The sequence below is a fragment of the Myotis davidii genome, unplaced genomic scaffold (assembly GCF_000327345.1).
Source record: "Myotis davidii unplaced genomic scaffold, ASM32734v1 scaffold1439, whole genome shotgun sequence".
NCBI classification, from domain to species: domain Eukaryota; kingdom Metazoa; phylum Chordata; class Mammalia; order Chiroptera; family Vespertilionidae; genus Myotis; species Myotis davidii.
The window spans coordinates 27,588-53,041 of NW_006292342.1; the positions used below are offsets into that span (position 1 = coordinate 27,588).

General features: G+C 53.7%; 2 protein-coding genes across 2 annotated transcripts; one reads left to right on the forward strand and one right to left on the reverse strand.

Moving 5' to 3' along the window:
• The first annotated feature begins 1,535 nt into the window (after window positions 1-1,535).
• Window positions 1,536-12,888, forward strand: PIN1 (peptidylprolyl cis/trans isomerase, NIMA-interacting 1). The gene is made up of 4 exons (XM_006765743.2): window positions 1,536-1,713; window positions 3,578-3,790; window positions 11,110-11,220; window positions 12,280-12,888. Exons 1-4 carry the CDS (start codon window positions 1,536-1,538, stop codon window positions 12,387-12,389), a joined length of 612 nt encoding a protein of 203 aa, XP_006765806.2. The 3' UTR covers window positions 12,390-12,888.
• Window positions 12,889-17,123: 4,235 nt separating this feature from the next.
• OLFM2 (olfactomedin 2) lies at window positions 17,124-22,048 on the reverse strand. The gene is made up of 5 exons (XM_006765744.2): window positions 21,886-22,048; window positions 20,128-20,274; window positions 19,681-19,900; window positions 19,238-19,344; window positions 17,124-18,114 (listed from the first exon to the last, which is right to left on the reverse strand). Exons 1-5 carry the CDS (start codon window positions 21,892-21,894, stop codon window positions 17,437-17,439), a joined length of 1,161 nt encoding a protein of 386 aa, XP_006765807.1. The 5' UTR covers window positions 21,895-22,048; the 3' UTR covers window positions 17,124-17,436.
• Between the last annotated feature and the right edge of the window lie 3,406 nt (window positions 22,049-25,454).

The following is a 25,454-nucleotide window of genomic DNA, read 5'->3' on the forward strand; positions in this document are numbered from 1 at the left end:
TCGATTCTGGTCAAGGGCATGTACCTGGGTTGCGGGCACATCCCCAGTGGGTGATGTGCAGGAGGCAGCTGATCGTGGTTCCCTTTTCTTGGATGTTTCTGGCTCTCTATCTCTCTCCCTTCCTCTCTGTAAAAAATCAATAAAATATATTAAAAAAAAGATTATTATGCTAATACATGCTCATAAAAAATGAAAACGGCATTATTTAAGTTGTTCATTTCTCCATCTGTATCACCAGTGGTAGTTATGACATATTTGAATCCAGAAATTTTCTGTGATGTAAATCTATAGTTTTACACCGTTAATTATACATATTCTAATACTGATACTGTTCATTAGCTTGCTTTTTTATACTCAGTACTTCGATATATTTCCATGGATGATGTCATTAAAGAATTTTATTTTTTTCATTGTGTTATGCCTTTCTACATAGTATAATTGCTATGCTGTACTATTATTTGCTTTTTTCCACCCAGAAAATACATCCCTGCCATGTATGGGCCATGCACTGTTTTGAGTGCTTTACATAAATTAACTCATTTACACTTTACATCAAAGATATGCATGAAATATATTTTCCCCTCATTTTTCAGGTGGGAAAGCTGAAATGCAGAGGTTAAATAAGTAATTTGTTCAAGGTCATAGGAAATGGTAGGGCCAGGCTTTGAACTCAATCTGGCTCTGAAGTGTTCTTAACCTTCTCAAATCCTGTCTCTACTTTCCTGTGAACACGTTTCCCTCTTTTTCACTGTGCCTCGTTCTTTTTAGTGATCACATGAAGGCCCATGCTGTAGATGAACTGTAACTGAACTCTTTCCTATTAGTCTCTTTTACTTCCATATCTATCTCCAGCCCTGGGTCCCCAACCATCTCCTCAGTGTCCCGTGGACTCCATTTTAAATTGACTCAGATTGAACTCATCGTCCTCCAACCCTCGCTTCCTTCTGTGTCCCCATCTGAGTGGCAGTTCCAACACCCACCAGTCATCAGGATGGAGGCAAGAGCCAGCTTGAGAGGGAATAAGTGAAGGTGTTTGGGTCAGTGGCACAGGCAAAGGGTTAGCTTTGCACAAAAAAATAGTTAGTCTTGAACATCTGAAGGAAAGATGTGGGACGAGGGAGGATGGAGAAGCCAGATTTAGGCTTCTGGTTATTAGATGCTTATCACCAAGGCAACTGCGTTGCTATGGCAACAGTAAAGACAGCACCGCATCTCCCAAGCATCTGGTCGGCTGCCCTTACCTCCACACTAGCTCTAGACGCTTCCGTAAGGTGGGCTGCGGCACTCCGGAAACGGCTTAGGGGACGGGAATCGCGGCTGCAATAGCCAATCAGACAGGCGCTGTGGCTAAGGACGCACAGGAGGGACGGGGCCTCCTTTGAAGCTTGCAAGAGGGAGTGGAGAAGGCGGGAGTGTCTCCCTTCCTCACCACTTAGAGGCCCGAGGAGAGCGAGGGGCGGGGCCCAGGTAAGAAAAGGCGGGGTGGATACGCCCGCTTTCGCTTTTGCCCAATAGAAAGCCAGTCAAGATGCCCAATGGGAGTCGTCGCCAGGCCCGGTGCAAGGCGCGCCCCGCCAATAGGCGGCGGTGCTGGGCGGGCGCGGGCGGCGGAGGCGGTGCGCGGAGGCGGAGCAGGCGCTGCCGCAGGAGGGAAGATGGCGGACGAGGAGAAGCTGCCCCTCGGCTGGGAGAAGCGCATGAGCCGCAGCTCAGGTGCCGCGGGGGGCCGGGCTGGGGCGGGGCCGCGCGGGTCCGCGGGAGTGGGAGCAAGGCTCGAGCTCGCACTCGGGCGCGGCGCCGCCGCCCTATTCCCGTGGGGTCCTGGCTCCGCATCCTCCCGGTAACGGCCCGGCCCGCCCTGTTGAGGCTTGGAGCCTCTGGCGCCGGGAAGCCGGAGGAAACAGGCTGGGACCGGGCGGGGAGGCCCAGCGCGCTGCGGGGGCGCGGGGAGGGGCTGATGATCCCGCGGCCTTCCTCCCGGCGATGGCCCTGGCCCTGCGGACCGGGCTGACACCCTTCGGCCTAATGCACCTGACCTCGCCGGGGAACGTCTCCGCACCCCGCTGGCCCTGGGGGTCCATCTCCGGGGGAGGACACCCGAGGCCCATGCTTAGGGTGTGGCCCGGGGTGCACCCCGGCCTCGGATGCACAACCTGCTCCTGCTACCACGCCGGCCACCCACACCTAATGCTGAGCCCCTGTTCTTGGGTCCGATGTAAGGCTTATCCATAGTAATAATGTCCACGACAGGGTACTTTTATCAGCTGCAAGCATTGTGCCGAGCGTTTTAAGGGTCTTCCTGATTGGCCACAACTCTGGGAAGTTGGCAGTCATTGCCCCCATTTTGCAGGTGAGGAAACCGAGGCCAGAAAAATGAAGGAGTTTACCCAAAGTCATTCATGGGGGGAGAGGAGGGTCTGGGTTAGAATCCAGTCATTTTGACTCCAGAGCCCCATGCCCTTGTCACTGCAAACTGCAGAGCAGCAGGCCCTGCATCTTGTTCCACCGTCATAGTCCATAGTAGTCATCCTCGCAGTAATAGCTCTAATGAGCACTTCGTGTGCATCGTCATGAACTCTCCACATTAACCCCATGAAGTGTGACGGCCTCATCTCTCACTTCACCGCCACTTTTCAAGGAGATGGAGTCCATGGCCAATGTTTTATAGACCTTCCGTGGCTCAGCTCTCACTCACCTTGCTGTGGCATAAACCTGATGTTCTGCCATTTCTGCGTGGCTTGACCCTGACAGTCCTTAGGGCGACATCCAGCCCTTCACAGGGCTGGGCACAAGCCCTCCATGTAACCCAGTGGAATGACACCCCTTTTCTACTGGGTCCCTCAGGTTTTCTACTGGGTCCCTGGGCACTTCAGGTTTCTTGTGTGCCGTGGTTACTCCATGCTCCTCAGTCGCCGAGTAACGTCTGGCCCCTTTTGTGTCGCACAGTACGCTGTAGGGGAAAGAGCAGAGCTTTGGTGTCTGACGCCATGCCTCCCTCCATAGTGTGCCCGAAGCACAGTAAACACTCAGGAAACATTGCCTAGTTTTGTCCTCTGTAAGATGGAGCTAGTAATGGCTATTACACTCTTAAATGTGAGCCAGGAGCCATCCTAAGCACGTTACAGATGTGAACTCATTCAGTCCTTGCAGCAGCCCAACAGGCAGGTCCTGTTGTCATCTCCATGTTCCAGGTGAGAACGCCAAGCCCTGGGGAAGGTAGGTCATACGGTGAGGAAGTGGCAGAACCAGGTTTGAGTAGGTGGTCTGACTGCTGAGTGCATGCTTTGAACCACTTCCTCTCCCCGCCCCTGGTCCACCTCTGGGGTGCGGCTGGCTTCTCTGTTGTCACCCTGGCTCATTCAGAGCTATCAGTGACTGAAGTTACCGTGTCCTGTTTGCTTGGCGGGCGGCGATCTGTCCCCACCTGGAATGTTCGCTCCCTAAGGGCCTGTGGCATGTGGTGGACACACAGTGAATTTGCTGAATCATGGCATCTCCTAGGCCAGTCCCTTTTTCTGGCCTCAGGGTGGTGTCCTGTGAGCAGTCCCAGCTGAATATCCACCTCCTCTCCCTCCAGGCCGGGTGTACTACTTCAATCACATCACGAACGCCAGCCAGTGGGAGCGGCCGAGTGGCAACAGCAGTGGCAGTGGCAAAAACGGACAGGGGGAGCCTACCAGGGTGCGCTGCTCACACCTGCTGGTCAAGCACAGCCAGTCACGGCGGCCGTCATCTTGGAGGCAAGAGAAGATAACCCGGACCAAGGAGGAGGCCCTGGAGCTGATCAACAGTGAGCAGAACTGGAGACAGGATGGGGGGGGCGGGGGGGGTGCCTCTCCCTGAGGGGCCAGAGCAAGCCTCGTAGAAATCACACCAGACCCTCTACCCCAGCTTGCTCAGCTGTGCGGTGTGGCATTGGCCGACACAAAAGTGCCTGCACGTGACGTGAGCCTGGCCACATGGCCACCTCTCCTTTTTCTTTCCATCCGTAGGAGTGGGAAGACCCAGCGTTGGGGCTAGCAGACCCCTGTAAGCTCTGTGACCTTAGGGGCCCAAGTCAGCTCCCTGAGACTCAGTTTTCACCTCTATGAAATGGGCATCGTCATATACCTGCCTCTGAGGGTGGTTGTGAAAAGTCAGTGAGATAAGACAGTGCGTGGCCCACGTGTGCCCTCAGTCAGTGGGAGTGATGGATGATGCTGTCATCGAGCAGGGCTCTGCAGTGCACCAGGAGTGGGTCTGAGGGGGAGGGAGGTCGGAAAGGTATCTGTGCAGAACTGGCCGCAGTTGGTAAGTTCATTCTGTCCGGAGAGAGGAGGCTGTTCTTGCTCTCTCCTGTTTTCTCCACAGTCTGGAACAGTGGTTGGCAAACTTTCTTACAAGGCCAGCTGGTAAATATTTTAGGTTTTGCAGGCCAAACAGTCTCTGTATGCTCTGCTTTGTAAAATGATAGTGTTAGACAAAAGGTAAACAAATGGGCGTGGCTAGATGCCAATCAGACCCTGGTTACAGAAATAGCGAGCCTGCGGGTCATTGTTGGCAGAACCCTGCCCTAGAGCTGTCCACTGCCTACGTCGGTGATGTCCACTTAAATGAATTAAAATGAAGAAGTATTAAAAATTGGTTCTTCAGCCATGAGGCCACACTTTAAGTGTTCAGTAGCATCGTGTGGCTAGGGCTGCATCTTGTACAGCGCAGATAAACATTTTTATCCTCGGGAGAAGTTCTTGTTGGACGATGCTAGTCTGGATCTCACCTGTGATTTCATCATCCACTCAGCCTCTCCCACCAGAGACCCCAGACCTCTCCCTGGCTGCTCCTACCCCACATAACTGGTCTCTCATCCATGCCCAGACAGCCTGAGTTCCCGTCGGACTCTGCCAGGTCCTGGCTGTGTGACCTTGAGCAAATTGCCTAACGTCTCTGAGCCTTAATTTCCTACCTGTAAAATTAGTATAATAGGACCCACCTCACAGGGTAGTTGTGAGGACTCTGACCTAATACAGTAGAGCACGAATAACAGACCTGGCACCTAGTAAACGTTCTATAATTACTCGCGGTGATTATGATTGTTGTTATTAACACAAGCCTGGCAACGAGTACACAGCAGTCAGTATTGGCTGTGTTTAGCTATCATATCACTTGGTCTGGTACTTGGTTGGTAAGATATTACTTACCCACATGCATACCTCCTCCCCCATATGGTGTCTGGCATGATAAATGGCACCTGTTAGCCTCATAACATTATAGGGAGGATCTCGGTTCTGCACAGAATCTGAGGCCCATTAAACTCGCCTCCTAAGCTGTATGAGGGCAGGGACTGGATCTGCTCTTTCCCCGTTTCCCACTGCCCAGCACACAGGCTGGCCCCTGTGAGCACTCAGCATTGTTCGCGAAGCAGTAGGAAACAGGATTCCTGGCAGAGGACATGACAGAAATAAAGGCCTGGAGCTGGGCTGTGAACAGAACTCTGGAAGGCTGTGCAGGGGACTGAAGAGGGACCACATCCTCCAAGGGCAGGTCCTGGCCAGGTTGAGGAGGGCCAGAGCAAGGCAGAGAGTCGGGGTCTTTCTTGGTCATGCAGGAAACATGGCCAAGTGTGACCCGGAGAGGGGTCCTGCAGTGGTGCTTTCACAATAGTGTGGCTGGGGGTGAACGGCCAGGAAAGCCAGAAGGTCCAGAGGCTAGGTTGGCTGGGGCCAACTATGAGTGAGGAGGAGGAGGAGGAGGTTTGGTGGGGGAGGGGTGCAGGGGATCTGGCTGCCTCAGGGGAAAAGGAGGAAGCGAGTGGAGAAAGCCCAGAGAGAACCTTGAGATGACATCTTGGGTCCTCCCAGCTCAGGTGGTCCCTGTTCCAAGGCTTCTGGACCAGAAGGGAAAGACGTAACAGGCGTTTGCGATTGAGTGACAAGAGGTACCACGGTAGAGAGGACGTGGAGAGAGATGCAGTCTGAGGAGGGACTCACTAAGTCTGAGGGGCCTGAGGAAGAGCCGTTGGGAAGGCATCTGGGAGGGGGCTGGGCTAACTCTCAGGCTGTGAGGACCGCCTGGGATGGCAGGTGAGGGTGCTTCCCATCACTAGGGGGGCAGGTGTGCGATCGGGCTGACACTGCTGTGGGCCTGAGGGTGCTGAAGTCAACTGGGTCTTGGGGAGGGTAACTTGGGAGAGGGTGCTCCCCGCAAGCAGCTGGGCCCTGGGGCCTGACCTTCAGCGGATGCAGACCAGGGTTAGCAGGAGGACGGCATGCCCACCTGCGCTGGAGGGCCTGGTGGAAGCTGTGGGAGGAATTGCAACTACAGATGATGTGATTTGAACTTGGAGGTGGGTGGGAGGGGTGGAGCATATTCTAGAAAGATTTAGGAGGCAGAATCCAGAGGAATGGGTGATGGATTAGATGGGTGAGGGTGGGGTAAAGTCGGAACCAGGTAGTCTGACCTGGAGTCACACAGAGTTGGATTCTGGTGCTAACTGCGTGGCCTTCAGCGAGTGTCTTCATTTTCAGAGCCTCGGTTTCCTTTTCTGTAAAATGGGGGCAAGGCGGCCATAAAGGTGCAGGGAGTGCTCAGAAGAGCAATGGGCTCAGTGTCTGGCGCTCACTGTCTACGTCAGGGGTCCTCAAACTACGGCCCGCGGGCCACATGCAAATACAAATATTGTATTTGTTCCTGTTTTGTTTTTTTACTTCAAAATAAGATATGTGCAGTGTGCATAGGAATTTGTTCATAGTTGTTTTTTTTTAAACTATAGTCCGGCCCTCCAATGGTCTGAGGGACAGTGAACTGCCCCCTGTTTAAATAGTTTGAGGACCCCTGGTCTACGTGCTGGAGCCTTGACCTCAGTCAGGCGTGTGTGGTGGGGGCCAAGGTCAAGACCAGGCCTTTGCTCTCTGGCAGCCCCTGCTGCTTCCCCAGAGCTGATGGGAAGCACTCGGCCCACGGAGAGCTTTGGGCAGGGGTGCAGGAGCTGGTGGCTCAGTGGGCAGACCCTCTGATGACCTTGGGCAGTGAGCTTCCTCTCCTGCCTCCGTGTCCTGAGACACTGAGATGGGCTGGGGCAGGCCTCCTTCAGGGCTGCTGGGAGGGAGCAGTGAGGTGCAGGCGGTGGTGCCAGGTCAGCGAGCCTGGGCGTTTGGGCTCCTTTTTTCTCCCGTGGAAGAGAGTGTTCCCCTGTCAGGGGCTTGTTCCAGGTGATCAGGAGATGAGGATTCGGGCAGCACACTATGTAGCTGGCAGCCGGGTCTGGAGCCTCATCAGTACCCATTTAGAGCCAGTGCAGCCCGTGGCCCAAGGGGACGGGCTGCCTGCAGTGAGCCAGTGCTTCCAAGTTTTCTGCTGATGCCCCTGTTCTCAGCGCCGGCTCCTCTGCAGCTGCTGGCCTGTGGCCAGGAGCTATCGGAGATCAAGAACTGGCTGCCTGTAATCCTGGTGTCCTTGTCTGAGGAGGCCCGGCCCTGGAGAAGCAGGGAAGGAGAGCAGGTGGGGAGGGCTTCTCCATGACCCTGTCCAAGGATCAAGGCTCAGTTAGTGCTGTGGTTCAAGTCTTCCCCCCCCAGGGCAGTGACTCCCAGCCTGCTGGCTTCAGGTGGGTCTCTGGTCTCTCTAGGCCCTTTCTGCTGGGTCTGGGACTTCTGGGATGACAGAACTAAACCGTTACCTTTTTTCTGTCCAGGCTTCTTCCCTTGTTTGTCTCCAAACCTTTTTCGGGTCAGAGACCCCCTATTTGTTCACTCACTTTCCTCCGGTAATTTTGCTGTGATCACAAGGCCTGTCCTTGGTGTGTGCCCATGTGGAGAGAGATGGAACTCTCTGGTGTCTCTTATAAGAATGCTAATTATTGGACTTCACTTAACCTGAATTATTTCTCTAAAGGCCCATCTCTAAATACAGTCACATTGGGGGCCAGCACATACATTGGGGCACACAGTGCAGTCCGTATTGTGGGGACTGATACCTAGTACCTGTCAAGGGCTTGCTCTGGGCCAGGCCCTGCTCCAGCAATACCTTCTTTACGCCTCACAATAGCCCTCCCAGGTAGGAGCTGCTAATGAGCCCATTTTGCAGGTCAGGACAGGAAGGCTCCAAGAGGGAAAGTCACCCACCAGGGTCACAGGTTCAGGAGCAGTAAAGCTGGGATCTGAACACAGCAGCTAAGGTTCCAGGTCCCCTCTCAGCCTCAGGGCTGTGTTGGATCTGCCAGCAGGGGCAGAGGCTGTTCTGTTGTGCATCCTCTCAGGAGTTCCCGAACTCCCCGAGCAGGTGGAAGGTGCCACTGCAGACTGGGAGCTCCTGGTGAGGCTGCTGGTCTGCCCGGCTCCTGTCCCAGCCGGAGCTCCGCTGGATGGAGGTTGGGTGGGCGCTGTCTTGGTGACTGGTGTTGACGCAGTCAGGTGAGGCCAGGGCATTGCCGGGAAAAGGCCGGGGCGTCTGGTTTGTACTTTCTGTCTTGCCTCCTCTTTAGTATTTGGGCCTGAGGTTCACAGAAAAGGTATGAGATTCTGGAATTTCTGCCTACAGAGCCCAGTGGCAGATCCCTCCCTCTCCTTCCCCGTGGCCTGTTTCTGTCTCATTTATTCATGAATTCCTTCAACATTAGTGAACATCTGCTCAGTGTATAGTGCCAGGTGCTGGGGACACAGCAGTGAGCAAGGCTAACCCAGCCCCCGTCCTCCTAGTAAGGCAGGCCACAGACGCCCAAACAGGACAGTGTTAAGGCGGGGCCCATGGGAGGCACCTCACAGAGCGGGGTCTTGGGGCGCGGGAGTTGCGGGGCAGAAGGCAGCAGGCCAGCTTCAAATGGGAAGAGATGCCTGAGCACGGATGGCATTATGGACACCATCCAGGCGGCGGGTGGGTGGGGCTGAGGGAGCAGAGAAGCAGGGTGGGGCTGGGAGGGGCACCCTGTGCGGTAGAAGAGCGGAGCCGAGGGGAAACAAGAGTCTGAAGGTTCCCTTGCATCTTGGCTTGTGGCCAAGACCAAACTCCTGAAGGTCAGCCTCTAGAACAGTGGTTCTCAACCTTCCTAATGCCGCGACCCTTTGATACAGTTCCTCATGTTGTGGTGACCCCCAATGTCATTGTCACAAATTGAACATAATTGAAGCATAGTGATTAATCACAAAAACAGTATGTAATTATATATGTGTTTTCCGATGGTCTTAGACGACTCCTGTGAAAGGGTCATTCAACCACCAAAGGGGTCGCGACCCACGGGTTGAGAACCGCTGCTCTAGAAGGTGAACTGAGGAGGGAAACGTTTTTTTTTAAATATCATTTCAAGCTCCATCTGAGCAGAATGTTTTCTGAGAGAGCTGGCTGCTCGGAGGAAGATCTGGGTGCTGTGAGCTATGGGCAGGGGTGGTTAAAAGCTTGGCTTTTGCCCAGGCCAGTGGTTATAGCATCGGCCCACGCACTGAGGGGTCGGGGCTCAATTCCCGGTCAAGGGCACGTACCTGGGTTACAGGTTCAAGATCCCCTACTCTATTGGGGCGCATACAGGAGGCAACTAATCGATGTGTGTCTCTCACATCCATGTTTACCTCTCTCTCTTCCTCTCCCTCCCACTCTCTTCCTCTCCCTCCCACTCTCTCTAAAAATCAATGGAAAAAATATCCTCGGATTAACAAAAACAAAAGGCTTGACTTTTATCTGATTTTCAGGCTGGTAGCGCCTGCTCACACACACACCGTGTGCTTCTTGGCAGGCCTCTGGTCTTGAGGGTCCCTGCAGTTATGCCCATGGCCCAGCTGCTGGAGGATGAGGCCAGGTGATGCTTGGAGTGGGCTCCGGTCTCGACCTGGCTCTGCAGGTGCTGGGCATGTGCGGGCAGTGTGCCTCTTTAAGGCTGGCAGGTACACATAAAGGGGGTGGTCAGGATTCCCGGGCTGGCAAATTGAGGTTCAGACAGAAGAGAAGAGGAGGAACCTTGGTGCTGCGAGGGGGAGGGCAAGGAGATAATTGGGAGTCCAGGGAGAGGAGGAGGAGGGGTATCCTAGTGACATCTGGTGCCAGTCAGAGTCACCTATGGATGCATCTGGCACAGAGGCACCACCTAGCAGCCCAGGGAGGTGTTCCAGCCACACCAGGGCATTGTGGTCAAAAGCCACCACATCATGCCGGCCAGAGCGAGTGGGCCTTCTGCCTGAGCAAGCAACACACCAGACCAGACTGCGACGTGCCTGTGAGGAAGACCAGAGCTGGGCAGGGCAGGGGGAAGTAGAGACAGCCTCATTAGGGGTGTGTAGCCCACATGGAAGGGAGGATGGTGACAGCAAGTGACATTTCTCAAGTTCTCTCTCCGTGTCCGGCACTGTGCAGCATGTCACTGTGGTCTGCTGGCAATGACTAACAATTCAGACTCAGAGGCAAAAGCATGGTGAGGACAAGACAAGAGTGACAGGGACATGGGGAAGGCAGGTTGGGGTGATGGGTGATGGGAACAGTCGTGGGAGCATCCAGCAGATCAGACACCAGGACATTGGCTGCTGCTGTGATGTACAGTGAGACAGGTGATAAGCATACAGTCATGGGCATGCCATTCAACTGGGGTCCCTGGCAGATGGGCGACCGTGACCTTGAGGTCATACAGGAGTCCGAGAGAGCTGGCTGCTCAGAGGAAGATCTGGGTCCTGTGAACTATGGGGCAGGAAGGTTAAAAGCTTGACTTTTGGCCTGGCCAGTGGTTAGAGCATCAGCCCATGCATTGAAGGGTCAGGGGCTCAATTCTTGGTCAAGGGCACATACCTGGGTTGCTGAATTCTTGTTATATTTGTGTGGATTGGGGAGAGTGGTAAAGGGAGCAGGAGTTTAGGATGGGTTGTGAGACCAGCATGGCTGTTGAGGTTACTGCAGGGTCACAGTGCACATGCGTGTGGAAGGCACCACTTCATAGGCTCCTGTGCCTCCAGGCGTGTGCAGGAAGAGGCATTGTGACTGCGTGTTAGCATGTGGGGCTGGCGAGCATTCACATGTGTGTGCATGTGTGCGCGTACGCAGTAGAGCAAAGGTGGCACAGCTTCGTTCTGAGGGGGTGTGCCACCGTTCATCGATCTCTCTGCCCCGCCCTGCCCCTGACATGGTCTCCCATGTGCCTCCTGTCGTGTGTGTCCACAGGCTACATCCAGAAGATCAAGTCCGGAGAGGAAGACTTTGAATCTCTGGCTTCACAGTACAGTGACTGCAGCTCGGCCAAGGCCAGGGGAGACCTGGGTGCCTTCAGCAGAGGTGCGCAGATAACGGGCACCACCACGCTCCCCCCACCCCCCACCCCCCCGCCTGCGGAGCAGGGATGGGGACCTTTCTCTGCCAGGGGCCATTGGGTATTTATGACTCACTCACAGGCCATACAAATTATCAACTTAAACATTAGCCTGCTCATGTTTGGTCAAACATGTGATTAACTCACCCCTAATGCCTGGGCAGGTCCAGACCAAATGACTTCGCAGGCCTACACTGCCCGACATTCCCCCACTTTCTGTAGATGGACCGGGTGGCCCCTGCGGCACATGCCTTCAGGGTCCACCAGGTGGCAGCACAGCCCTTCCTCAGGCTCCAGAGGCTGCCTTGCTGGTAGAGGCTGGGATGACTGCAGAGCCTTCTCCCGAGTCATTCTCTCCTGGGATGGGGCCTCAGTCTGTGTTTCTTTGCACATTTTTTCCATCACGGGCCCACCAAGCTGCATTTTGCCTCTCCTCCAGTTGGAGGTATAAGGCAGGGCCCCTGCGAGCCCCAGGGTAGTCTCCCATAACCTCTACCCACCCTTAATGGTGGGGAACCAGGGGTGAGGGTGGATGGGTTGGATCAGCAGCTCTGAGTTTAGGGCTGTCTGGTTGGGGCAGTGGGAAGGGAGGAGCAGAGGGGACCAGCTGACCACCACCTCTTCTTTGTCTTCCTTTCCCTCCATCCCCAAGATGCCCAGGATGGGGTGAGGGGTGTGGGGTAACCAACCAGGAGCTGCCGCCCACCCCGGGAGGCAGACGGGCAGACAGGACAGATGATGTGGCCGGGGCTGGGAGCTGGGTCTAGGGAAACATTCATCACTGAAGCGCATCTCTGAGCACGCAGCAGCAGCAGCAGCTCTGCCTGCCATCCCTCATGCTGTCCTCAGGCTTCCTGGGGCCTCTTTAATGGCCCTGCCACCTCCAGCTGGGCTGCTCAGCACTGTGACAGGGCCATAAACCACGTGACAGATGAGTGGGAGACTGGGCACAGGCGGGAGCCCCATCTGGCCGTCCTGCCTGGTCCGGTCTTGACCCCCACGCATCCTCCCTTACGTTTCCCCAGGTCAGATGCAAAAGCCATTTGAAGATGCCTCCTTTGCGCTTCGGACGGGGGAGATGAGCGGGCCCGTGTTCACGGATTCCGGCATCCACATCATCCTGCGCACGGAGTGAGGGGGCAGGTGCCCAGGCCTGGCCTTGGGATGGGGCGGGGCAGGCAGGGTGGCTGGGCCTGGAGGCCCTGCTTACTGCTGCCAGCCGAGCATGGGCGCCTCTCCCTGCTGATGTCACACAGTATTTATTGTTCCCAAAATGGCTAGGAGAGGGGCTCTGCACCATTAGGGGCTCCCTGTGGGACCCAGGTTGGGGCTGTCCCCGCCAGATTCCCCCCTCCTTTGGAATTGACTTCGGAAGGACAGCGGTGGGGGGGGGGCTCCCAGAGCTCCCAGACCCAGGGGGTGGGGGTGCCCTGTCCCAAAGGGAAGGCCTAGTCAGCTGAGCTGTCCCGTGTCCAGGATGGGGTAGGAGGGCCGTACGTTGTTCCTGGTTATGCCATGTTCCTCTATTAAATCGCAAAACGCAGATGCTCTGTGTGGGGCCCAGGCTGCTGCTGCTGTGGGGCCTCTGAGCAGCAGTGCAGCACCCGCACCCTCCATTAAACCTGGAACCACTGCTCCGCTGTCCTGTGTCTCATTTCCTCCCTGCTGAGTGAGGGCACACTGTTGGGGGAGCAGGCCTCTCCCACCACCCCTAGTGTCTAGCCTGCGCATCCTCCCTGAGAAGCCTCCACATTCTGGGCCTGAGGACAGCAGGAGTGCATCCCAGCAGCCAGGCCCCAGGGAAGGGGGCACCGGTCAGCGCCAGCGGCCCTCAGACCTGGGTGTTCCCGAATGCAAGGACCCTGCCTGGACCCCACAGCCTGGACTCAGCAGGTCAGATGGACCTGGAGACCTGCAGGGGATCCTGGGAGAGCCACACATACACACCCCTCCCACAGGCACCCCAGTTAGAGTGATGCCCGCACCGCTTCCCTGTTGCACCACAAGCTCTTCTGGCAGGTCGTGCCTGGGTCCTGCCGCCTCTGCAGATGCCGGGAGGCCTTGTGCTGGAATGGGGCGAGGAGGCCATCAGAACAGAGGGGATCCCTGTGGCTGATGGGGGAGGTGGTGGGCTCTCCCTCTTGGGGCGGGGGCTGTGGGTGTGACCTACCTGCTCTTCATCCCTTCCTCACAGCTGCCCCTGTGCCAGGGCCTGGGCTGGGGACTCGGAGTTCATTCTGGGAGTTATGGGCCTGTTAGGTGGTTATGCCCTCTGTGCTGACACCTTAATGGGGACTAGCCTGCATCAGGGGGATAGCAGACTGCCAGGGGTTGGGAACCTGAGCAAAATAGAGCCTTGACTGGCTTGACCCCAAGGGAGGCAGGAACCCAGGGCTGAGTCTCAAACAGTCACCTGGGCGGACTCCAATCTGGCAGGTTTCTGGAGCAATTGCTCTCCGCCTGCCGCCTGCCGGAGCATTTGTCATTAGGAAGGCTTAATCAAGTTCAGCTCTAGTGGGCTGGGGAGAGTCAGCTAGTTGGCTGCACCTCCTGGCAGAATCTTCCATCGCCTTTGGGGGCCACAAGGCAGGCAGGCAAGCAGCCCCACTGTTTGTGTCAACAGTTCTGTGTGGTCAGGGGAGCAATCACTCCGCTGCTGGCCCAGCGGTGCCTCTGGGAAGGATCAGAAATGAGTGCTTGTGGGCAGGAGGGTGTCGGAGTTCTGCTTTAAGGCGAAGGGCCTCTGGGGAATGGGCACTTTCAACACCAAAGGCCCAGAGAAGGTGTCCCCGGGCTCCCAGGTGGCTAAGACGCTGCCAGGGAGAGGGGTGTGATTTTCTGTCCTGGTCTTCGTGCCGTTCCCTGTCACTGGGCATCCATGTCTCTCACGAGCACATGTGACCGTGTGTCCCTAGTTGTCTCTAGGTATGTATCCATTGCGACCCTGGGAGTAACGCCCTTCCCATCTCCCCACCTCCCCGGTCTGGTGTGACCCCCTCCCTGCCTTTGTGGACCCCCTCCCCTGCCTTTGTCTAGCTGTGCAGCAGCCGAGACCCAAACACAAAAGAACGTCACTGTTAGATAAACAGGTCCCCAGGGCCCACTCAGTGTCAGGCTGATTCACGGTTCAGTGGCTGTGGCTTTCCTTTCCTGCTCCACATCCCCCTCCGGCCCAGAAGCGAGGTCAGAAATCGCGGCCTTCAGGATGGTGACAACCGTGTAGCCTTCCCTCCCAGCTGAGCTTCGTCCCAGAGGACTGGTGCTCACTCCTCTGCCCTGGGCAACAGCCCCGGCTTCTGTGGCCACCGGGCAGGGCCAGTTCAGGTCCCCTCGACTCAGAGAAACGCTGGTACTGCAACCGTGCTTTCCCAGTGGAGCTGGTGCACGCCCAGGAGGGGAGTCAGTCAGCAGAGAGGGTGGCCAAAACCAGATGGCATGATCCTGGCCTGGGCAGGGGTGGGTGAATTATTCCTGCCTACCCTTTGTTGGATATACTGTTGACCCTGGAACAACACGGCTGTTAGGGGCACTGACCCTCATGCAGTCAGTCCCCCAAAACTTAACTAATAGCCTACTGTTAACTGGAAGCCCTGTGGATGATATAAACAGTCAATTCACACATATTTTCTAAGCTACAGTGGGGCCCTGACTTACGAGTTTCTATGTACTGTATTCTTGAGGTAAGCTGGAGAAAAGGAAATGTGCTCTCAGCACACCCTTCTCCCTCTTCCCCTAGGCCAGTGGTCAGCAAACTGCGGCTCGCGAGCCACATGCGGCTCTTTGGCCCCTTGAGTGTGGCTCTTCCACAAAATACTACATGCGGGCGCGCACGTACAGTGCGATTGAAACTTCGTGGCCCATGCGCAGAAGTCGGTATTTTGTGGAAGAGCCACATTCAAGGGGCCAAAGAGCCACAGTTTGCCGACCACTGCCCTAGGCGCATGACCTCTGCCCTTCTCTCCTAAGCTCCAAGGGTCCTTTTGCTTCTGTAACTTGCTTGTTCCTGAGCCTGCGCAACCCAGCAGGCTCACTTCTACTACCTCTGTAACTTTGTAAGTAAACTTTCTCTTATAGTTTGAAAAAAAAAAAATTCTAAGGAAGAGAAAATACATTTGCTGTATTGGGGGAGGGTGGAATCTGCATATAAGTGGACCTGCACAGTTCAGACCCGTGTTGTTGAAGGGTCAACTGTATATCCATGTAAGTATATCCAATATAAGGGGTGCTAGGCCTGCCTGTGTGGAGGGGGAGGTGGGGGGTGGGGGGTATGATGCAGGTGCCTGTGGCATCCATTTGAGGACTGGTGTGCAGATGTGACAGACACACACACACCTACGCCTTTTCTCATGCGAGTCTCCCAAGTCTGTGTATATTTTGGACAAAGATTATCGAACTCAGCAGTCGCAGTCCCTCACCTTACGTTGGGAAAATTCGCTATAGGAGAACAACGCCCTAACTCCCCACCCCACCGCCCTGCTCACCTTGGAGATTTCCTCTGAATAAACACAGTCGGAGGGTGGCGGGCAGATGTTCTGAGTGCCCCAGCCCGGGGCCTGTCTTCTAAGCAGGTTCAGAGCAAAGTGCCTTTCAACATGTCTATCCAGGGATCGATTCTTTTCCTGTCAAACTTGTTAATTTAAATGGAAATTAATTGCTCCTCTTGAACATTTCTTTAAAAATTGGTTTTAAATGAATGCATTAGGCAGTCACATTTATTATTCATTGGTTTCCTTCACAATATGGCCCCGGTGTCCCGAGTTCCCGGAGATGCCAGCGTGGAGCGGAGATGATTTAATCAAGGAGGCCATTAATTAGAGCTGAGCAGCTGGGGGACGGGGTTTCCACCAGAGGACCAGGTTTCACAGCCTCTGGCCTCAGCAGGTGGGGGTGGGGTCTGGGCCAGTGGGTTCTTAGGACGGTTTCTGCTCAGGAGTCAGTGGGGACCATATATTGTGGACAGTCCTACCTTTGTTCCTGGCCACCGGCCCAGAGGTCCCTCTCCCACTCCCTGCTGTCTCATCCAGGCCACCGGGGACCTGGCAGAAATCAAGCCTCCATCTGCTCTTCCCTCCCGTGACCACAGTGGCCCCCATCTCTGCCTGACACCCTCTCACACCGCTTCCTGTCTCCTAGCATTTCCTGTCCTTCGCCTGCAGGAGTTGCAGTCTCCGTGTTGGGTCCTCCATGTCAGGCCCACGCCTGCCCAAGCCCCTTCCAGGTAGATGGGGTCCAGGTGTGGGTGTGTTCACTGAAGGCACCCAGTGCACCTCCAGGCTGTTTCTAGCCTTTTGCTATTAACCAAGAACAGGTGCGACTCCTATAAAATGATTTTGAAATTACAAAGCAAAGAGAGAAGAAAAAGGAAAACTGTGTCCCACCCACTCATACCCAAATTCTAGAAGCAGCCAAATGGTTAAAACCCCATTTAAAAAGTTGCCAGGGGGACTCAGCAATGCACCAGACTGATCAATGAGTGAGAAAATGATGGAGAATATTCATGTGAGGCCAGTTTTCATCGCTGCGACAGAATTCTCAGGTGTTTGGATCAAATTGCTTTTCAACAAATTGTTTTCCATTGAAACAACTTTGCCTATTTTCCCAACGGGCTTGGCCGGCCCACCCCCCCAGGCTGGGCTTCCCTGCCCTGGTTCACAAAACTTGCTGCATGGGGATGGGTCTCCAGGCTCAGACTTACCCTGCACCACTGCCTCCTCTGTCCCTCCTGGACACAGAACAACCAAGCGTCAAATGTCAAAGGTCCCGTTTATTCCAGCAACCCAGAAAGGAAAGGTGTAAATAAAAATAAACAGATCCATGCACTCAACTCCTTGGAGGGGAAGAGGAGAGGTTCAGAGAGAGGGAGAAGGGAATGAGTGGGAGGGAAGCAAAGGGGAGGGAAGAGAGACAGGCAGAGACGGAATGATCTGGAGAGTCAGATCAATAAAAAGAAAGAGGGACGTCAATAAAGAGGCAGGATGACAAAGAACTGGAGTATCAAAATCAGATCAATAAAGGAGAAGAGACATTGAGAAAATGCACCAATAGAAATACAGAGGCAGAGAATGAAAGCTGGGCGAAAGGCAGGGAGAGAGAAAAAAGGGACAGGAGGGGAGGTGGGGCAGGACAGAGACAGATCAACTTGAAGGGACACAGGCAGAGTAGAAAGGGCCCCTGGTGGGCCTCTAGGGGTCCCCAGCAGTGCTGATGACGTGGAAGAGGGTGACATTGTAGAGCACCTGGTGGCCGTTGTTCCAGGTATAGAGGGCCCGCTCCCGGGGATTGTAATCCAGCATGGAGATGTGGGAGTACTGATTGTGGAAGGGCACGTCCGTGTACTCGTAGCTGGACGTGTTGGTGAAGTAAGCAAAATAGACCTTGGCCCCGGCCAGGTGGGAGTTGGTCACGTAGAGCACGCCACAGATCATGAAGGCCTCACCAGCGCTGCGCTTGGGGTAGCCAGTGTCCCAGGATCGCATGACCTCAAGGGTGTGCGGGTCTAGCCGGCTGACCACAATGTTGCCTGCATTCTGGTTAGTGGTGTACACGGCCCAGAGCCCGCTCTCATCTACCATGAAGTCCATGTCAGAGAAGCCACCCCAAGAGTAGGGGAAGGTGTTGTTGTAACCAGCCCCCGGAAGGCTCCTCTGCACCAGCACGGAGCGTGAGCGGAAGTGGTACTTGACTACCACATTGCTCTGGTACTTGTTGTAGAACAAGGACCCATTGTATACCACATGGCCTGTGCCTGCCCAGGGCTGGGGCAGCAGATGCTGGATAAAGTTCTGGCCTTTGATGAAGTCTCCCAGAGTGCGGAACTCCAGAACGCGCCGGCCCTTGTAATAGCCATCCATGTACCAGACCTATGAGAGAGCCACTGGTCACTGGGGGACCACTGCCAATGACCCAAAGTCTGCAGCAATCACTCAGGAATCAACCATGGTCATTAGGATGAACAGTTCCTAAATGGTCATTAGTGATCATTCGTGACCTATCATAGTCAGATTGGGATTATTAGATCAGGGGGTGCCATTGGTCTTAAAACACACACTAAGTGGACAGGGCTTGACCCCTAAGGATCAGGGGAGATTTCAGTCTCTAGGGACTCACTGGACCTGGAAATTTACTGGTCATTGGCTATTGGATGGTTAGTGGTCATTGGACAGCCATTGGCTGATGAGAGGTCACTTGAATTCCTTGCCCATGGTAACCCCTGCAACCATGAGATGACCAGGCCTGTGATCAGCACCTTCATCATCATCATCATCATCACTCATCAGCATATTCATTAGCCCTAGAGCCCTTATTAGGGCTGGTTACTGGGCTACACATCTTAAAAACTTCAATGCCAACATCATCACGACCCTTTTGAAGATAAGGAGACTGAGTATCCAAGACATGAAGGAACCCTGGTCAGCTAAGAATTGGTGGAACTGAAATACAAATCCAAGTCTGATTCCCAAACCCAAGCTCTTAACCACGTGGTTGAACCACGATAATCCCTCGGAGGCCAATTTTCATGGCAAGGATATCAGTCACTAGCATATCAGTCACTAGTCATGGGCAGTTAATGAATGGTCCCTCTAGATCAGAGGTGATTGGCAATTGTGGACTCAGAGGCCACTGGAAATCCAAAGGTCACTGAGTGGTGCTGAGTGGAGGGTTGGAGGGAGCTCTAGTTCTTGTGAAGGCACAGGTTACTAGATAGTTACTTAAAGGTCAGTGGTCATTGGAAGCTGGTCAGTAGTACCAGTAACCATTAGTCTCTATTCAGTCATCAGAGGTCAACAGACTTGGGGATTCATAGGGCTGGAAGGTCCTTGATCACTTGGTAGTCACCAGTCAAGGGGAGGTCCAAGGGCTCTGAAGATCCAAAGACACTTTGGGCTACAAGAGAATCATTGGTGTGAAATCACCAGGCACTTATGGGCAACCACAGGCTGTCCCTCCCAGGTTCCAACCCCTGCGGTGGGCACAGTTACTCACCCGGCTGTCCGCACTGGGGGCCATCGTGTCGGTCATCCAGGAGCCGAAGCGGGACCCCATGGCTCGAATCGTGATGGGGTTACTGACCCCAGTCAGCTTCCCACAGCCTGAGAGGCAGGAACAGGGGGAATAAGGGAGTCAGGGGTGGAAAGAGCCCAAGGGAGGGAGAGCCAGGATGAAGTGGGACTGGGAAGAGGTGGGACCAGGGGTGAGAATGGATCCAGAGATCTGGCTCCAAGATGGAGTTAAGTTGGGGGTGAGGGGCTAGAAGTCAAAGGTCAGGGTCATTTTCAGCTTTGGGATCTATTTGTGGCCTTGGGAAGGGAGATCAAAGGTCAAAGTTTAGATGTTAGAGGTCAACACTGTTTGGCTTCTGCATACACAGGACTGGTACTGGGATTGGACATGGAGGTAAGGGGTCAAGGTCAAGGGTCAAAGCATACCCAGCTTCTGGGCGCAGGCATGGAGCCGGGCCTCCAGAGCCATCACCCGCTGCTGCAGGTCCTCATACCCGTAGGCACCCATCTCCTCCTGGATGGCTGCAAGACTGCCGGACAGATTCCTCACCTCTTCCCGCAGGCGCACAATAGTCCGCGTGTCTGCCTTATACTGCTCCAGGACCGAGCTCAGGGGCAACAGCTCCGTGATCCTGTCCTTCAGTTCCTGCTCACCAAGACGGAACTGTCGCAGATCCCTATCCCTGACCTTTAACCCAGACATGACCCCAACCTTTGACCCACAGCCTCACCCCCTGTCTTTGACATCTGGCCCATACTGGACCCTAGATCCCAGCCAACCCTCAGTCTTCCCAGATGCAATCTCACACACAGAAAAGTGGGCAACATTCCCAATTCTTCCTCTGACCTCTGACCTGACCCCAAAGGACCCACCTGGAAGCTCTTGGCAGAGAGGGACCCATCAGCTGCCCGGAGCCGCGCATCCAGGCTCCGCATGAGGGTCTCCATGCTGCGCACGTACTGGAGGTCACGGTACGTCCGCAACTCAAGGACCTCCATGGACTGGGAGACATTCTGGACCTAGGAACTGGGAGGGTTAGAGACAGCCAGACTCCTGCCCCCAGCCAACCTTCTCCTCCCCTGATCTTACCAACAGCCTCCCAACGGCAAGCCCATCCATCGGCTCCTCCTGGAATGGCCACCATCGCTTTTCACCTCTCCTCTCCTCCCTGGCCTCCTGCTCCCACCCTAGCCCCCAAAAGTCAGTTCTTCATAGAGCAGCTAGAGGGAGTTTTTCAGAAGGAAGATTGGATCTCCCTTCCTCTGTAGACTCTGAGGGCTGGTCCTGCCCCCTTGCCTGCCTCTCTCCATGTGCGTCCACTCCAACCACCAGCCCCTTTCACTCTCACAGATTCTAAGTTCCTTTCCTCCTCTGCACTCGCTGATCCCTCTACCTGGAGCACTGTTCCCATCATCTTCCCACAGCTGGCTCCTCATCATTCAGGTCTCAGCTCCAGCATCTCCTCCTCAGAGTAGCCTTCTCTGATCACCATCTCAAGTAGATACCCACTCCCCCCTCACCCAGTTATTATCTTCCCAACGGTGACTGTTATCTGAAACGGGCTTATTCACCTGTTACCTTCAGATGGGATCCTCAGAGGCAGACCCGGTATCTAGCATGGCCACAGCCAAAGCTCTAGTGCCCAGCATGGGTCCTAAGCAGATTCTTAATAAATACTTTTTGGCTAAATGACTAAACTGAAATTCCCTAGCCCTTGGCCTCCTAACGCAGACTGAAGGCCCTCTAGCTCCCACCTCCGCCTGGGTCAGGTGAGCTACACACAGCCAAGGTGAGCCCCACCTGGCTAAGGTGAACTCAAAGGCAAGTTGTTGAAATACACAGACTTTCCACATGACATTGGAAGCTCTCAACAGCCTGCTACCCACCCTGGCCACCGCAGAACATGATGCAGCCATTGTAAACAATCAGGGACATCGCATGGATGTCCCGAACTGTTGGGGAAAGCAATTCTGGTGTAGCGGGTAGGGCAGGATCCGCAGAGTTAATAGGTGGGAGATTGTTGTGATGACAAGGGTCTCTTCCGTTCTCTGCCACGCCTCAGCTTCCTCCATTATAGGGCGATGGTGGGAGGTAGCTGGGCCCTTTCAACACCAACATTAGAACTGTCGAATGGGCAGGCAGCTGGGCAGTGGCAAGGGCAGCAAGCAGTGTATAAAGGGCACCAAGTCTACAAAGGGATGCATTGAATGGGGACCATTTTCCATTGGCCATGATCAGAAGGGGAAGGAATCTTTATACGAGCCTCTTGGGATAGAGGGTGAGACCCCTCCTCAAGGGACACAAAACACCTTCTTAGCAGGTGAGCATGACAAACTAAAGGGCTGAGTGGGGCGTGCACAGTGAGGGTGGAGCTCACACATGCAGGAGACAGATGCTGCCACGGGGGTCCTCTTTCCTCCTGGAGCCCACACCGAGCTCAGCTTCTCCGCCAAAGAATCACTGGACAGATACTAACTAAAATGCCCATCTGGAGGGGAGGCCGGTTGTCTGCCGGCTCCGAATGACCTGCGCGGCTAGACATGGCCCTGGCTGACCTGGACGGGGGCGGAGGGCAAGATGAGAATTGGGAGACTTCTCCGAATTCCCCAAAGAGAGCAGAAGCTTCTCACCTTCTCCATCAGCTGCCGCAGCTCCCGACTCCTGCCATCGCGGGCGCAGGTGCTCTGTGCGGGGATCACGGCCGTGCAGATGCATTTCCCGTCGGGGGCCTGGGCCGAGGTATACAGCTGCCAGCCTTCTTCTGGGCTTTGGAAGAGGGTCTGTGGGGAAGTCACGGATTAGGGAGCAGGAAGCCAGTGGGGGGCACACCCAGCCCTCTCTGGAGGAGAAACGGGAACTGGAGAAACAACGGATGCCTTTTACTGGATCCCTGGAATGTGCCGAGTGACTGATGCATGGGGCCCCATATTACAGATGACAAGGTTGAGGTACGAAGAGTAAAAGGACACAGCAAGGAATTGTGGGATCTGAGCCCTTCCACGGGCAGGAATTTAATCGCTCGCACACATTTGTGCACACACAACATTGCCTCGAGAACCACCATTAGAAATAGGGCTGCTCGTACCCCCAACCCCAGACCTCCCTTTCTGCTTCCTCAGCCCGGAGACACATATGCTCCGGATACACCTCAGAGACCACTAAGCACAACCCTACTGTTGTCCCCTCCCCATATCTGCCCCTGCTCCTGGAAATGGCCACAGGGTGACAATCCTCAGGGAGACTTCGGGGCCCTTGAATAGAAGCCATCACCTTAAGACTCCTCCCAAGTAAAACTTCAAGTTAGTTGATATAGCTCAGGTAATTCCGGGACCTATCGCGGCTGTGTTTGCAAGCCATGATCCTTGGAATGCTGACGATCTTACCAGGTGAGCTGGAAAAAAGGTCCTCTGTGCTCAGGTAAGTCTGCATTGTTCAAAAAACACTGACTGCCAAAACTCTGACATTTCTTTTGGCAATATTGTTTTCTGATTTACCTCCGGCAGGGAAAACGAAAGAAAAGTAAATCAGACTATATCAAACTAAAAAGTTTTGCACAGCAAAGGAAACCATCAACAAAACAAAAGACAACCTACTGAATGGAAGAAGATATTTGACGATCTATCCGATAAGGGGTTAATATCCAACATTTATAAAGAATTCATACAACTCAACACCAAAAAAAAAAAAAATCCGATTAAAAAATGGGCAGTGGATCTGAGTAGACAGTTCTCCAAAGAGGACATACACATGGCCAATAGACATGACAAGATGCTCCATGGCCAGGTAGCTCAGTTGATTACTGATTTGGGTATTGTCCTGATACGCCAAAGTTGCAGGTTCGATCCCTGGTCAGGGCACATACAAGAAACAATCAATCAATGCATAAATAAGTGAAACAACAAATCGATGTTCTCTCTCTCTCCCTCTTCCTTCCTTTCTCTCAAATCAATCAATAAAAAACAAATTTTTAAGGATGCTCAACATCACAATAAAAAAAAAAAAAGACCACAATGAGGTATCACCTCACACCTTTCAGAATGGCTATCATCAATAAATTCAACAAACAACAGTGTGGTGAAGATGTGGAGAAAAAGGAACCCTCATGCCCTGTTGGTAGGAATGCAAATTGGTGCAGCCACTGTGGAAAATAGTATGGAGGAGCCTCAAAAAATTAAAAATGGAACTACCTTATAACCCAGCAATTCCACACCTGGGAATATATCCGAAGAAACCCAAAACACGCATTCAAAAAGATCTATGCACCCTTATGTTCATTGCAATGTTATTTACAATAGCCAAGATATGAAAGCAACCCGACTGCCATCGGTAGACAACTGGATAAAAGAGATGCAGTACATATATACAATGGACTATTACTCAGTCATAAAAAAAGAATGAAATCATTTGCAACAACATGGATAGACCTAGAGGGAATTATGCTACATGAAATGAGTCAGACAGAGAAAGACAAATACCACATGATTTCACTTATATGTGGAATGTAAAGAACAAACAAAACAGCAACAGACTCACAGGTGCAGAAAACAAAGACATTGCCAGATGGGAGGGGGGTTGGGAGAGCTGGGTGGAAAAGGTGAAGGGATTAAGAAGTACAAATAGGTAGTTTCAAACAGTCACAGGGATGTAAAATACAGCATAGGAAATATAGTCGATAACATTGTAATAGCTATGTATGGTGTCAGGTGGGTATCTGGATTATCAGGGGGATTGCTTCTTAAATTATATAAATGTCTAACCACTATGCTGGACCCCTGAAACTAATGTAAAATAATATTGAATGTCAACTGTAATTGAAAACTAAAATGAAATTTGAGAAAGCATTGACTGCCCCTGGCTGGAACATGCTGGGCCTCCAGATCAGGACCCCTGGAGCTTCTGGAGTTAGTCACAAGTCCCGGTCCTTTTGTTTTTTATCAGGGCATGATGGCCTCGTTTTGTTCAACAAGTATTTGTTAAGCGCCTACTGTGTGTCCAGCTCTGTTCTGGATCCTGAAATCACAGAGTGAACAAAACACACAAATACAAAAGCTCCTCTAGGAGTACACATTAGAGAAACAGAAATCTATATATATAAAAGCCTAAGCAGCCTTCCAACTGTCCGACCGGTAGCTATGATGCGCACTGACCACCAGGGGGCAGATGCTCAATGCAGGATCTGCCAAGCTGCTGTGGTTCTCCGGTGATGCACCCGGAACCAGAGAGGAGGAAGCCAGATTCCAAGGTGTGTCACCCGAAAACCACCATTTTGCAATCTGGGACCCCTCGGGGGCTGTCAGAGAGCCAGTTTCAGCCGGATCCCCACAGGCCAGGCCAAGGGACCTCACCGGTGCACGAATCCATGCACCAGTCCTCTAGTAAAGAAATAAACCATTAAGTAAACGTCCAGTATCTAAAGGGTGATGAGTGCCATAGAGAGAAGTAATGCAGGGAAAAAATAATGGGCCACAGGGTTAGAGGTGGTTGGGGTTGCGATTTTAGGGTGGCCTGGGAAAGCCTCCATGAGAAGATGCATTTGAGTCAAGACCTGGAGGAGGAGAGGGAGAAGCCAGGTGGCTATCTGGGAAGGATGTTCCATGCAGAGAGAATGGAAGGTGCAAAGGCCCTGAGGCAAGATCCTGCCTGGCGTGATTAGGAAACACGGGAAGGGGCTGGTGTGGCTGGAGCAAAGGGGTAAGTAGTGGTGCGGGGACAGGGAGGAAGGAGAGGAGAGCAGGGAGGGGACAGGGTCACATGTTCGGGGCCTGTAGGCAGTGAGGAAGATTAGATGTTTGCTCTGAGTGAGGCGGGAATCATAGAGGGTTCTAAACAGAGGATAGACATGACCTGAGTCAGGTGGTCCCCCTGGCTGCTGTGGGGAGAACAGACTGTGGGGGTTAGGGAGCAGGATGAGGGCAGGAGACCGGGGTAAAGGTGACTGCATGTCCAGGGAAGAGATGCATGGTGAGCGTAGAGGTGGCGAGATGACAGGTGGTGAACACAGAGGTGGGAAGTGAAAGACGCTGGTCCCATCCAGGATGTATTCCTACAGGCACTGAAGAAATTCTGATAAACGCCCAAGTGTTTTACAGAGAAACAAAGCCTAATAATAACTGATCATTTGCAAGCCATTAACTAACTGAGCGCCCAGCAGAAGCCAGGCTGTGTTATGCACATTCCTGGAGTCTCCAGCTATTATACG

What these genes read in the sequence shown, in the direction of transcription:
- PIN1 (XM_006765743.2), top strand. Translation starts at nt 1,536, where the DNA reads ATGGGAGTCGTCGCCAGGCCCGGTGCAAGGCGCGCCCCGCCAATAGGC. An exon ending in GGCCCTGGAGCTGATCAACA is followed by an intron (nt 3,791 to 11,109) that starts GTGAGCAGAACT and finishes GTGTGTCCACAG; the next exon opens with GCTACATCCAGAAGATCAAG. An exon ending in CCTGGGTGCCTTCAGCAGAG is followed by an intron (nt 11,221 to 12,279) that starts GTGCGCAGATAA and finishes ACGTTTCCCCAG; the next exon opens with GTCAGATGCAAAAGCCATTT.
- OLFM2 (XM_006765744.2), bottom strand. An exon ending in TGCCTGCGCCCAGAAGCTGG is followed by an intron (nt 19,345 to 19,680) that starts GTATGCTTTGAC and finishes CCTGCCTCTCAG; the next exon opens with GCTGTGGGAAGCTGACTGGG. An exon ending in CCCCCAGTGCGGACAGCCGG is followed by an intron (nt 18,115 to 19,237) that starts GTGAGTAACTGT and finishes GCTCTCTCATAG; the next exon opens with GTCTGGTACATGGATGGCTA.